The sequence below is a fragment of the Garra rufa genome, chromosome 4 (genome assembly GCF_049309525.1).
Source record: "Garra rufa chromosome 4, GarRuf1.0, whole genome shotgun sequence".
NCBI lineage: Eukaryota > Metazoa > Chordata > Actinopteri > Cypriniformes > Cyprinidae > Garra > Garra rufa.
This window is the reverse complement of record NC_133364.1, coordinates 24,789,312-24,803,835: the sequence shown is the minus strand read 5'-3', so window position 1 is coordinate 24,803,835 and position 14,524 is coordinate 24,789,312. Positions and strand designations below refer to the sequence as shown.

The window sequence follows — 14,524 nt, the reverse complement described above, 5'->3', positions numbered from 1 at the left end:
TGTTAATAAAATAAATGAATTTTAATACTGATTTAGAGATGGATCAGTCTTTTAAAAAAAAGTTAATAAAACAATTAAAATTAAGTACAATCTGTTAATAAAATACGTTTTTTCAGGTGCTGATTTATAGATAAATCAGTCTTGCGAATATGTTTTTGTAAAATAGTTAATAAACATGGTAAAGTAAAATCAGTTAATGTTATTTTTAATATTGATCTAGAGATATCATTCTCATGAAAGTGCTATGTAAAAAAAGTTAATTAATCTGTTAAAAATCAGTGCTGTCAAATCGATTAATTACAATTAATCACATCGAAATAAAAGTCTGTTATAGAAATATTTATTAAATATATACATGTATGTGTATATATATATATATATATATATATATATATATACAAATATACACAGTACACACACATATTATGTAAACACAAACTGAAAAGACAGCACTATTAAAAATGTAAAAAAAAAATGCATATTGCTGTTTTTAAATAGTAATGTATAACATGCCATTTAATATTAATCGATGGATAAATCAACTAAATTAACATCAACTTAAACGCAGATTAATGAGTTTGGGAATAGGCTTAACTGTAACTTCTATTTATATTGATTCATGATTATTCTAAATCAACATCACAAACTACACACTCCAGCACTGATTAAAAGTGACTGAATTTGTTAAAAACACTGGACAAGTGTTATCTGAATTATCTATTTTTCGTATAACATCAATTATTTTTTACACATGAAAAGAATATATAGTTGCTAGTATATTTTAGAAAGAGGGCTACCAGAATATAAGCTAGCAGACCATCATATTTCCATGTCCTTGACTTTAAAAACCCTTGCCTAATAATAAGAGGCCCAAAAGTGCAGTTTAAAACAGAGCAAAGTGCTCCCTCTACTGCTTACTTTGAGAAAGGTCTCTCTCATGAACTGGCATTCAATGGGGGTATTCAAACCATGAAATGTTGTCACTATACCTCAGGGCTAAAAAAAATGTGCCTTGATTTACAGCTTTCATTATTAAACAAGTGTGTACAGTAACTACATGTTAATTATTTGCCAAGCTTTGTGAAGTCTCTGTAAACAAACATTTGCTTGCATTATAGACCTAACCTGACAATTAACAAACAATAAAGTTATGTACAGAGAGCACGGTTTTGAGATATTTGTCTAAAGGGTGTGTTCTGCACCAAGAATAGAACGGAAAGAAACAGCCACAGCTGAACGACTGATATTTGAAAGAATTAGCAGAAAGGATACGTAACAGGAGACGTGTTCCCAATGATCCAGTAAATGGACAAATTGACCAGAAAGGCAATAACACCAGACAGCAGAACCATGACCTTGATGAAGGAGGGAAAAAAATCAAGTTAACCATTTGAAAAATACTATTCAGCTCATTTCTCAAGACTTGAATCATATAAATACCTTTTGTTTGTTTGTTAAATAAAAAAACATGTGAAATTTTAATCCAATGGGGGAAAAAACATAACCCTCTAGGAAATCTAGGCAATAACACAAGGAGCTCTTTGTGGCTGTGTGTTTGTATATGTAAGAAATCCCTTTGGGTACGTGCAGAGGGAATGTGTGAGTCATTGAAAGAACAGAGACGTTCTTGCTCGCTCTCTTACCAGGGCCTGAAATGACCAAGGGCCAAAGATACCACCCTCTCCGGTGAAGGGTTCGTAAAACGGTACTAAGACCATCAGAAATGCTGAAGACATGGGTGCTTGATAATACAGCAACTGCATAGAGTTCACCTGAAGCTCATGTTGTTTGGCACCAACCCACTATAATAGAAGAAAGAAATGATTAAATCACTATTCAGATGCAGTTTGTCTGAATAATTAATGAGGCAAGTAATTTATGGTTAGGAATTTCAACCCAGGACTTTTATTTTAAAAATATATATAGTTTTCACTTATTTATGTAAAAAAAAGACTTTGGTTACTTCTATAGATGTCATATACTACCAAACAATTGGGATCAGTAAGATTTTTAATTAAAAAAAAAGTATTTTCTGCTCATCAAGGCTGCATTTATTTGGTTAAAAATACAGAAAAAAAAAACAGTAATAGTGTGAATATACTTTAAAACATCATTTATTTGTGTGACGCAAAGCTGAATTTTCAGCCTTCAGTGTCACACGATCCTTCTAAAAGGATTTTTTGTTATATGCCGATTTATTATGTTGAAAAAATCTAATGTTTTTTGGAACCTGTGATACTTTTTTCAGGATTCTTTGTTGAATAAAAAGTTCAAACGAACAGAATTAATTTAAAATAGAAATCTACTGTAACAATATACACTACCATTCAAAGTTTGGGGTCAGTTTTTTCCTTCTTCTTTCTTTCTTTGAAAGAAATGAATACTTTTATTCAGTAACAATGTGTTAACTTGATAAAGACTTATATTGTTAGAAAAGATTTCTATTTTGAATAACCACTGCTCTTTTTAACTTTTTATTTATCAAAGAAACCTGAAAAAAGCATCAAAGGTTCCAAAAAAAAATATTAAGCAGCACAACAGTTACTGATAAAAATTCAGCTTTGCATCACAGAAATAAATTATATATAAGTATTTTTAAATTGAAACATGTTATTTTAAATTGCAATATTTCATAATATTGCCTTTTTTTTTCTGTTTTTGATCAAATAAATGGAACTTTGATGAGCATAAGAGACTTTTTGACTTTTAAAAACATTAATAATCTCGCTGATCCTAAACTTTTGAACAGCACTGTATTTATTTTTCTTATGTTCACCAAGTCTGCATTTATTTGATCAAGAACAGAAAACATTATTACAAAGTAATAACTGTTTTCTATTTTAAATGTAACTTATTTCTGTAATGACAAAGCTGAATTTTCAGCAGCCAGTCTTCAATGTCACATGATCCTTCAGAAATCATTTTAATACACAAATAGATTCAGTGCTCAAGAAATTTGTCTTACTATTATTTAAGTGTTGCTTTTGGTTTTTTAAGATTCTCTGATGAATAGGAAGTTCAAAAGAACACCGTTTACTGATTTGGTCAATATATTGTGACCTTGATGGATAAACACTGATTCCTTTGTAATTGTATTTAATATTTAATGAAAGTTATTAAAATATCTAAATGAATGTTATACATTATACAGTTAAAACCATCACTGCTATATTGTGGGTCTCTGGTTTGGTCAGTTTCTGATCACTTGCTGATTTAAATAAAGGGATATGACTTCTTTTTTTTTAAATAATAATAACACAATGTGACAATACAATAATACTTACCACTTGATACAGTGAGGTAACAAAGACCCCAAGTGTGGCAAAGACCATCCCCAGAAGATTGAACTTCACATCATAGTAAGAGTTTAGCATGACCCCTAAAGTGATCGGCACCTTTTTATTAAAAAAAAAGAGAGAAAGGAGTAAACTATATGAAGTGGTGTAAAATCACAGATGACCCATTGCATAAATAAATCAGCATGTAACCATGACTTGCTTTTATCAGCATTTACCAAGAGCATACTTCAAACTAATGCATAGCACAATGCATGCTATAGAAATGATGGTTAAACACAGGTTACATTAATAATAACTCTCATTAGTAATATTAACACACAGTATTAGATTATGTGTTTACTATATACAATCAAACCAAAAATTATTCAGTCACCAGATATATTTTTTACTAGTGGGTGCAGGACACTATAGTTAATTTATGTAAGTGGGGACAGCAAAATAAAGTAAACTTTTGACATATTATACCCGAAAATTCTTCATACATTGGTACATATCTTTCTATCAAAGTTATCTGACATTATCAAGATGAATTTGTTCTGACACTCTTTGAGTTCTTGTCATACTTATTACCATTTTCTAAACTGTGATAATGTGAAAATGTTGAAGGTGTCTGAATGCATTTTGGTTTGACTGTATGCAATAATATTGTGATTTTAACGTTTTGTCAGCTTGATTTCCAGATTTTGAATACCAGATTTGAACTGACATTTCATTATACATGACCTACTGATATGATAAGTAATACTTTTAAATGATTTCTTAGACAACATACTAGTCAAATAAATAAAACCCCACTTACTAGAGTCAGTTTAATCTTTGTGGAAAATGTCTTTCTGTAGTACATGGTCTGGATGACTATGATCACAGGTGTTGTCATGGCCTTGGCCAGCTGATATGTTCCTATAGTGTTGCTTTGGAGAGACAGATTGGTGAAAACAACAAACCCACAGAAACTCAGAGCCAGCAGGATGATTTTAGTAGGTCTGAGACTCTTGGGAGAGAATATATCCATCTTCTGGCACATGAACAGCCCCAGCCATGTCACTACGAAATGAATAAGAGTCAGGGTCATGTTGGGAAAGCCATAGTGCACATAGATCCATTTGTTGATGAAAACTATACAGATCGAAGACAGTAAGTTGACCAGCAGTCCTGCAATTATCCGGCTGTTTCCAAACAAGTCAGAGAGTCGCGTCGCCATAGCCGAGCTCATTCAGACGCGCTTTTAGTCTTCTGGAGGCAACTATTTCTGGAGAAACACTTTCAGGTGTCTGCTTTGGTACTGCATCAGCAGAGAGACATAAAGCTCCACCGCTTTCTGTGGCTGAGTGTGTGAAAGCGGTTCGGAGCGGCTTTCATTATAAGACTGAACTGTTCACTTAAATCGCTGCCTGCCACTAAACACACTGGCGTGACGCACTCAAACGCGACGCTCGCAATTGAGAGACGTGTCTGGAAGGTAACGGTCCGCCGTGTAACTCTCGCGAGATTCAGCAGCGTGCTAAAACGAGTGACACGCCACGTCACTGCTCGTATGCGCCGTCTAGTGGACTAAAGAAAATAACAGGTAGGCAGAGATTCATGGAGAGTCCAAATTGTAGTTTTTTCTGTCTTTGTTGCAAATTCATTGCTAGTATGTCACACTATCATCAAGATCACACTCATATTACTATTTCTTGCCCCTCAGTCCTGTGTATAGGGGAGAGTGGGGATGGTTGCAACACTTTTTGCATTTCATCTAGTTTCTCAGAGACTGTATTTGAAAGCCAAAGTTTTAGCACAATAAAGCCACTTCTGTCAGCTACTCACAAACATGTGATAATATACAGTGGTGTGAAAAAGTGTTGGCCCCCTTCCTTATTTATTCATTTTATTTTTTATTTTTTTGCATGTTGGTCACACTTTAATGTTTCAGATCATCAAACAAATTTAAATATTAATCAAAGATAACACAAGTAAACACAACATTGAAGGGAAAACAAAATCCAAACCTACATGGCCCTGTGCGAAAAAGTGTTTGCCCCCTAAACTTAACTAGTTGGGCCACCCTTAACAGCAACAACTGCAATCAGGTGTTTGCGATAACTTGCAATGAGTCTGTTACAGCGCTGTGCAGGAATTTTGGCCCACTCATCTTGGTTTTCGAGTATGAACCGCCTTTTTAAGGCCATGCCACAGCATCTCAATAGGATTCAGGTCAGGACTTTGACTAGGCCACTCCAGTCTTCATTTTGTTTTTCTTCAGCCATTCAGAGGTGGATTTGCTGGTGTGTTTTGGATCATTGTCCTGCTGCAGAACCCAAGTTCGTTTCAGCTTGAGGTCACAAACAGATGGCCGGACATTGTCCTTTAGAATTTTTTGTTAGACAGCAGAATTCATGATTCCATTTATCACAGCACGTCTTCAAGGTCCAGAAGCAGCAAAACAGCCCCAGACCATCACACTACCACCACCATATTTTACTGTTGGTATGATGTTCTTTTTCTGAAATGCTGTGTTACTTTTACGACAGATGTAATGGGACACACACCTTTCAAAAAGTTCAACTTTTGTCTCATCAGTCCACAGAGTATTTTCCCAAAAGTCTTGGGGATCATCAAGATGTATCCTGGCAAAACTGAGACAAGCCTTTATGTTCTTTTTGCTCAGCAGCGGTTTTCATCTTGGAACTCTGTCATGAACACTGACCTTAACTGAGGCAAGAGAGGCCTGCAGTTCTTTAGATGTTGTTGTGGGGTCTTTTGTGACCTCTTGGATGAGTCATCACTGCACTCTTGGGGTAACTTTGGTCAGCCGGCCACTCCTGGGAAGGTTCACCTCTGTTCCATGTTTTCGCCATTTGTGGATAATGGCTCTCACTGTGGTTCGCTGGAGTCCCAAAGCTTTAGAAATGGCTTTATAACCTGTTCCAGACTGACAGATCTCAATTACTTTCTTACTCATTTGTTCCTGAATTTCTTTGAATCTCAACATGATGTGTAGCTTTTGAGGATCTTTTGGTCTACTTCACTTCTTCTTCTTCTTCTTCTTCTTCTTCTTCTTCTTCTTCTTCTCTTTCCGGCAGTGTAGACGCTACTGGGCGTATCACTGCCCTCCACAGGTCAACTTAAACTAAATTCTAAAGTCCTGTATCATGCAAGAACTGGATGACTGCATCAGAGATCTGTTTATGCTTGTCACTGTGTCCAAATAAAGAAGTAACAGAAAAGACTTTAAGTCCAAGTTCTTCCAATTTACAAAAAAGTGTTCTCCTTTCTACATTATACTTCCTGCATTCTAAAAAAAAAACATGTCCTATTGTTTCCATATTCCCACATTCACATAGACCAGAAATGTGCTTTCCTATAATATGAAAAAAATAATTTAACCCACAATTTTCCAACCTCAATCTGCACAATTTGGTCTACTTCACTTTGTCAGGCAGGTCCTATTTAAGTGATTTCTTGATTGCAAACAGGTGTGGCAGTAATCAGGCCTGGGTGTGGCTACAGAAACTGAACAAACACTTTTTCACACAGGGCCATGTGGGTTTAGTTTTTTTTTTCCTTCATAAAAAAACCCTTCATTTAAAAACTGCATGTTGGGTTTACTTGTGTTTAAATTTGTTTGATGATCTGAAACATTAAAGTGTGACAAGCATGCAAAAAAATAAAAAATCAGGAAGGGGGGGGGGGGGGGGGCAACACTTTTTCACTCCACTACAACTTACACTTGAATAGACAAAGTGAAATGTTGCAACTGACCCATTACAGGGGAAGGCTAGCTATGCCTATTAGAAGCTCAAAAAGCACTGATTAAAATGGTATGTTTTTACAATGCTTCAAGCAAACACCAGATTTTTTTCCAAGAAGGAAGAGGGATGCTAATAAAGCATGTGCAGTATGAATATCATCACTGTAGCTTATTCCTGCTGGAAGAAATAAGCCATGTTGCAACTGTCCCTCGTTGCAACCGTCCCCACTCTCCTGTGTATAAAATAATGTATTGTGTATCACAATTGTCCAGAGTTACTGTCATCAATGAAATGTTTGTATTGTTGTGATGTTGTACTGCACATTCTTTACACTTTTCTATGTGTTAGAGTATAGTAAAATTCTGAAATTCTGTAACAACAAAAAACAACAAAATGAAGGCATAGTTCACCCAAAAATGAAAATTCCCATAAGACCTTCGTTCATCTTCAAAACACAAATTAAGATATTTTTGATGAAATCCGAGAGCTTTCTGACCCTGCATAGCAACTGACAAAGTTAATGTGCAAAGAAAGTCAAATGTCCTTTACAAAATTTGGACGATTTTGAAGCTGGAGGTGAAAATGAGATGGAGTTTCAACTGAGGAATAAGTGCCTTATCTATCGAAACAATAAATCATTTTAAAATAATTCAATAAATAAAATGTTTTCTTTATTTTAAAATGATTTATTGTTTCGATAGATAAGGCACTTACTCCTCTGGGATTGTGTAGAGCCCTTCGAAGCTGCATTGAAACTACAATTTGGACCTTCAACCTTGAAGTCCATTATATGGAGAAAATTCCTTGAATGTTGTCCTTCAAAAACTAAATTTCTTTGGGACTGAAAAAAGAAAGACATAATCATCTTGGATGACATTAGGGTGAGTAAACTATCAGGACATTTCATTCTGGAAGTGAACTTGTCCTTTAAATAGGGAACTATTTAAGGAGACAGTCATTTGTAGTGGTTGCCAAAACCATAGTAGATATTATTAACTAATGTACACTCAATGGCCAGAAAATACCCACAATGCACTGTGAGGGTCGTGCCAAATTAATTCTGATGTCTCGCCAGAAGATGGCGCCCACTGCTGAATCATCAGTCCATTTATTTTCCAAACTGCTGGTCCAATGTGGGTACAAAGTAATATCATACAGATACAATTTTTTATAATAAATAGTTTAATTGAGGTTTATACTGTACATGTTAGTTTCCATGACAGAGTGATGATTATTAAACAGAAATCACAAACTATGCAAAAGTGGCAGCTCTTCCAGTGCACTCAGTGTCTGAATTCGCTACCTAGTTTTCATTCACTTCTGGACTGGACTATATTAGTGGACTAATATAGGGAATAGCGCATGAAGGTAGAGGCCAACAAATCCTCTCCCTTGGCCTCATGGAATAGCAAAGTGTCCATTAAATGCACACTTCAGAAGTAAAAGGTCATCCATCATGGAGTTTTCGCCTACTGTTTTATGAATATGATTTCAGACATAACAGTTTTTCGCCTACTATAAAGGGTTTGCACTTACAGTCAAGCCCAAACTAATTCATACCCCTGGCAAATTCTGACTTAAAGTTACTTTTATTCAGCCAGCATGTTTTTTTTTAACCGGAAATGGCACAGGCTTCTCCCAAAAGATAATAAGACAATGTACAAGAGGCATCATTGTGGAAAAACATCATTGTTTGAACAAAAAGTGGCATGTCCAAAATTAGTCATACCCTTCTCAATAATCAATAGAAAGGCCTTTATTGGCTATTACAGCAATCAAACGCTTCCTAGAATTGCTGACCAGCTTTTTGCATGTCTTCACTGGTATTTTTGCCCATTCATCTTTAGCGATGAGCTCTTTCAGGTTGGAGGGTCTCCTTGCCATCACCCTGATCTTTAGCTCCCTCCACAGATTCTCAATTGGATTTAAGTCAGGACTCTGGCTGGGCCACTGCAAAATGTTAATGTTTTTGTCTGCTAACCATTTCTTCACCACTTTTGCTGTGTGTTTTGGGTCGTTGTCATGCTGAAATGGTTAAAAAACACCCCCAAAACATTAGGTTCCCACCACCATGTTTGACAGTGTTAGTGGATAGTGTTCTTAGGGTTGAAGGCTTCTCCTTTTTTATGCCAAATGAAGGCTACATCATTGTGGCCAAACAATTCAATTTTAGATTAATCTGACCAAAAAACAGAAGACCAGAAGTCTTCTTCTTTGTCCAGATGAGCATTTGCAAAGGCCAAGCGGGCTTTTGTGTGCCTTATCTGGAGAAGCTTGGACTATTTGGAATGGTATAGAACTTTGGATTTTCCCACAGACTGTGACAGTTTGCAAAGGGTATGAATAATTTTGGACTTTTTGTTCAAATGTAAATAAAAGCTGAGAAATATTTTTTTCCACAATGATGCCTCTTGTACATCATTTTATTATCTTTTGGGAGAAGCCTGTGTCATTTTCGGTCAAAAAAAAACTTGCTTGAATAAAAGTAACTTTAAGTCAGTATTTGCCAGGGGTATGAATAATTTCGGGCTTGACTGTATGTCATGATTTGCTCAGTTACCTAGATGTGTGGCCATATTGATGATAATCGAATGTAAGCAACAGCATGGATTGCATGGTTAATGTACTACTGAATACATTGTTCTGCTAATTTATGTTGTCTAAAATGTGGGGAATCTGCTAAATCATATAGAGAAGGATTTAGTAAGCAGGAAAGGCTGCAATATTTTGACAAACTAAAGTTAATGCTGGTAAAGATACTTGCAATTAAGATATTTAAGATATAATATTTCACCTACCTGACCTGAAATGATAAGAACAAACACGAATGTTGTCAAGATTCTTGCCCTAGAAATCCTGATTCAGTTTGGCCAACAACAAACGCCTTTTGTTCCTCAGACAGTTGTTTGCACTGTTCTCCTTGATTTATTATAACAAATGCTTTTCCCAGTCCGACCGATTAGTACAGCCCAAAACATGACAATAATTGATTATTTTCAGCAGCAATAATCAGCTAAATTTGCTGAAAACCACAATTTTATATTCCAGGTTTGATATGTGTGCATTTTCAATTATCATGGAATGCTGAGAATAGTTTATTAGACTGACCTTTATTCTGGACATCCAATGTCACCAATAGGTGGCAGCACAGTCCTACTCACTCACTTCTGCCTCATGAGATGTTATAATTCAGACAGCACACTTTCGCTCAATATGTAAATGTCTTTTGTTGTAAAAATTGGACCCATTCCCAAAATCAATATGCAACATTCCCTGCAACATCAATATGTTGATTTCTCCCAAACTGCTCTCTCTCTCTCTCTCCTTTTCCCTGGTCTGATGACTGTAATAGCTCATGAGTAAAGATATATTAGTTGCCTCTAACTGTGTCTGCATGCACAGAGAGCTTATCCTGCAGACAGTGTGTTAGTGTGATGAATCTACTAGCAGTTCATCCCAAATGAATGTGTGTTTTCAGTCATTCAGTGAGCTATGGATGCCGCAAGCAATCGTTCATCTACAGGCATCTGCATGAAATTGTTTTCCTCTTGAATCATTAAGGGGGCTTAATTGACTTTTTAAATGAGGATGAGCTGCTTATACTTGCTGTATTGATTTGAATTTCAAGGAAGTTCAGATCTGTGCAGTTACTAGCGGCCTTGATAGATTTTTATTCGCTGTTCTTTCCCGTAACCAAATATGATTAATCCCTCCAGCCCGTAAACATGCCAGATTCCCTGCCTACATTCTATATGAGGATATTACAGCCTCAGTGAGCCACATACACTCTTAAAAAATAAAGGTTCTTTATTGGCAATGATGGTTACATAAAGAATATTGAACATTCATGGAACCTTTAAAGGTTCTTAGTCAAAAAAGGTTCTCCAGATGTTCTTCAAAATGGTTTTTACTGAAAGGTAATGGTTCTTCTATAGCATCACTGCAACACCCTTTTGGACCTTTATTTTTAAGAGTGTAGAGACTAAGCAAACCATTGCTTTAATATTTTTTTTGTTTTGTTTTCTGTAACTCAGTTGGTAAAACCTTGTAAAGGATTGTCATATTTTAATGGACACTCAATCAGGTGTCTGAAAACATTACTTGAACTTTACTTTCAATATTCTCTGTTGAGTATACTTTCAATATTCATAATATTAATTACATTAACCTTTTCAATTAAAAAGATATCCTGAAGTTTTGGCACACTTGGTACACAATGACATTTAGCCTGTGACAGTGTTTCCTGGTATCGTTTATTTGCACTTATGACTGTTCTTCCTCACAGCTGTGGGAGACAAGGCTGTGGAAGCCACATCAGCAGTTTAACAGAAAGACAACAAGAAAATAAAATGAATGAAAACAACTTGGATGCTTAGAACAGTGTGGGCTTTTGTGGTTAATGAAACACAAACAAGTAAATGAAAGCTCTAAACTCCATCTTACACACTTGAGCTCTGTCCCAAAACCTAGTTAGATTTTAATGTGACAGTGTTTCCGGTGTCACGCAATGGCTGTATATTTTACAACTTCGTAAAAAATCCTATTTGATATCGGAATATAATGTTTATATGACCAGCTACTTTATATGACTTGTAATGTGATGTGATGTTAAAACATGTACAGATTTTTTCTATATACCGTATAACGATTAAGAGTTTTCAACAGTCTTTTTCTGTAAAAATCCATTTAATTTACTTTATTATGCTTTAAATGGACATTCAGTAATGAAATGTATCACTAAACATTAGTGATGTGATTTTGATTTTGTACGTTTGCCCACTGACAAAGAAATGATCAGTCTGTTATTTTAATGGTAGGTTTATTTGAACAGTGAGAGACAGAATAACAACAAAACAATCCAGAAAAATAATTCTATAAAAATTCAAAATTTATTTGCATTTTACTGAGCAAAATAAGTCTTTTATACAGGTAAAGAGCTGCTCCTAATCCCAGATTGTTACCTGTATAAAAGACACCTGTCCACAGAAGCAATCAATCAGTTAGATTCCAAACTCTCCACCATGGCCAAAACCATGTCTAAGGATGTCAGGGACAAGATTGTAGACCTACACAAGGCGGGAAAGGACTACAAAACCATCGCCAAGCAGCTTGTGAGAAGGTGACAACAGTTGTTGTGATTGTTCGCAAATGAAAGGAACACAAAATAACTGTCAATCTCCCTTGGTCCTGTGCTCCATGCAAGATCTCACCTTGTGGAGTTTCAATGTTTTTGAGAACAGTGAGGAATCAGCCCAGAACTACACAGGAGGATCTTGTCAATGATCTCAAGGCAGCTGGGACCATAGTCACCAAGAAAACAATTGGTAACACATTACGCCATGAAGGACTAAAATCCTGCAGCGCCTGCAAGGTCCCCCTGCTCAAGAAAGCACGTGTACAGGCCCGTCTGAAGTTTGCCGATGAACATCTGAATGATTCACTGGGTGAAAGTGTGGTCAGATGAGCCCAAAATCAAGCTCTTTGGCATCAACTCAATTCACCGTGTTTGGAGGGGAAGGAATGCTGACTATGACCCCAAGAACACCATCCACATAGAGTTGGAAACATTATGCTTTGGGGGTGTTTTTCTGCTAAGGGGACAGGACAACTGCACCACATTAAAGGGATGATGGACGGGTCCATGTACTGTCAAATCTTGGGTGAGAACCTCTTTCCCGCAGCCAGGGAATTGAAAATGGGTCATGGATGGGTATTCCAGCATGAAAATGACCCAAAACACATGGCCAAGGCAACAAAGGAGTGGCTCAAGAAGCACATTAAGGTTCTGGAGTGGCCTAGCCAGCCTTCAGACCTTATTCTCATAGAAAATCTGTGGAGGGAGCTGAAGGTTTAATTTGCCAAACATCAGCCTCAAAACCTTAATGGCTTGGAGAGGACTTGCAAGGAGGAGTGGGACAAAATCCACCCTGAGATGTGTGCAAACCTGGTGGCCAACTACAAGAAATGTCTGACCTCTGTGATTGCCAACAAGGGTTTTGCCACCAAGTACTAAGTCATGTATTGCGAAGGGGTCAAATACTTATTTCACTCATTAAAATGCAAATAAATCTATAACTTTTTTTATATGTGTTTTTCTGGATTTTGTTGTTGTTGTTATTCCGTCTCTCACTGTTCAAATAAACCAACCATTAAAATTATAGGGTTTTACTGATTTCCGTCCACAGTTTCATAAACCCATGGTCTGAGAAAAGACCTCTATTGCTGCCATTATGAATAAAGTATGACAGGACTGTAACAGGCATATAGCCTGTTCCCAAAGAGGGTGCAATAGGCTCCATAAAGAAAGAATAAATAAGTTCGCTATAGAGTGTTTTTATTAGGTTTTATTTTGGTTAGGTTGCTGTCTTCAGGCTATGTAGACAGTTGAAAGCAAAATGACTCAGTAGGTCTTGGAATAGATCTCCTTTTTGCCTTTATTAGCTGCATTATTCCAACTCTTCCTCAGACAGCTTGCTAGTCAATCTACATGATGAATATGACAAATGCTACATCCAGCACCCTTACAACCCTCAAAACATCTTGAAAAGGACTATCAACCCCCATCTAGTCTGTATCTCGCACTATTCAAACATGCCATGGCACTGAGATTCGTTTAGTTTTTTTTTACAAAGGCTGTGAATATTCTAAACATGACAAATGAGATGTTCACCATTGTCTAAGACCAACAGTTATATCAGAGTGAAACGGCAACCTCTAGCGCAGATAATGTGAGTTTTCACATTAATTCAGACATCATTCAGAAAAGAGAAGGAGTGAGAGAGATGGTGGGAGAGAATGATGACTAAACATTGACAGGGAGCAGGGAGCAGGCTTCCAATCACAGAAGCCATCAGATGAGTTCACTTTGAAAAGACAGCTTTGGTAAATATGAGGCACGGTGGTGAAGATAAATGCCGTCTTTGAAGCCATACATTACAACTCGCAGTAAGACAGGAGGAATTAGCCTGTCGCATGCAGAGCTAACCTTGAAAGACAGATTTTGAATTAAGCTGCCTCTGTCTGACAAATACTGCCGTGACATGAAAAAACCTCTTCTGTTTTCAGATTTCAGACCATAAAGAATCTGTTGTCCTTGAGTCGCATCATTATTGTAAGTGTCACATTAAAGAAATGGAAATTCTGTCATTTATTCTCCACTTGAAATTGTAAGATATCCTTTATTTGGTGGAACAAAAACAAAAATGTTTCACAGAATCTGCATGCTGCTCTTTTCCGTACAATGAAAGTGAATAGGGACTGGGGCTGTCAAGCACCTAAAAGACAAAAACACTGTAAAAATAACATTATTCAATGAAAATCTTGGTGCATCCCATTTTTATGTGCCAATTTGGACTAATTATGTAATATACAGTGTTTGTCCAAGGTGCTTAAAATACTTGAATTTGACTTTTTGAAATTTAAGGCCTGGAAAACCCTTGAAAGTAGTACTGACAATGTTGTGTAAACATGGCTGAAGACGTGAAAAGTAGA

The 14,524-nt window shown here is 36.3% G+C and overlaps 1 protein-coding gene across 1 annotated transcript in view; it reads right to left on the bottom strand.

Moving 5' to 3' along the window:
• The window catches only part of slc35e3 (solute carrier family 35 member E3), a 9,580-nt gene extending 4,838 nt beyond the window's left edge, over positions 1-4,742 (bottom strand). The window contains exons 1-4 of the mRNA XM_073838640.1: positions 4,099-4,742; positions 3,285-3,395; positions 1,644-1,802; positions 1,273-1,355 (exon numbers count right to left, since the gene is read on the bottom strand). Of these exons, the coding sequence (XP_073694741.1) occupies positions 1,273-1,355; positions 1,644-1,802; positions 3,285-3,395; positions 4,099-4,512 (767 nt within the window). The 5' untranslated portion in view covers positions 4,513-4,742. The remainder of the gene's footprint in view (positions 1-1,272; positions 1,356-1,643; positions 1,803-3,284; positions 3,396-4,098) is intronic.
• Between the last annotated feature and the right edge of the window lie 9,782 nt (positions 4,743-14,524).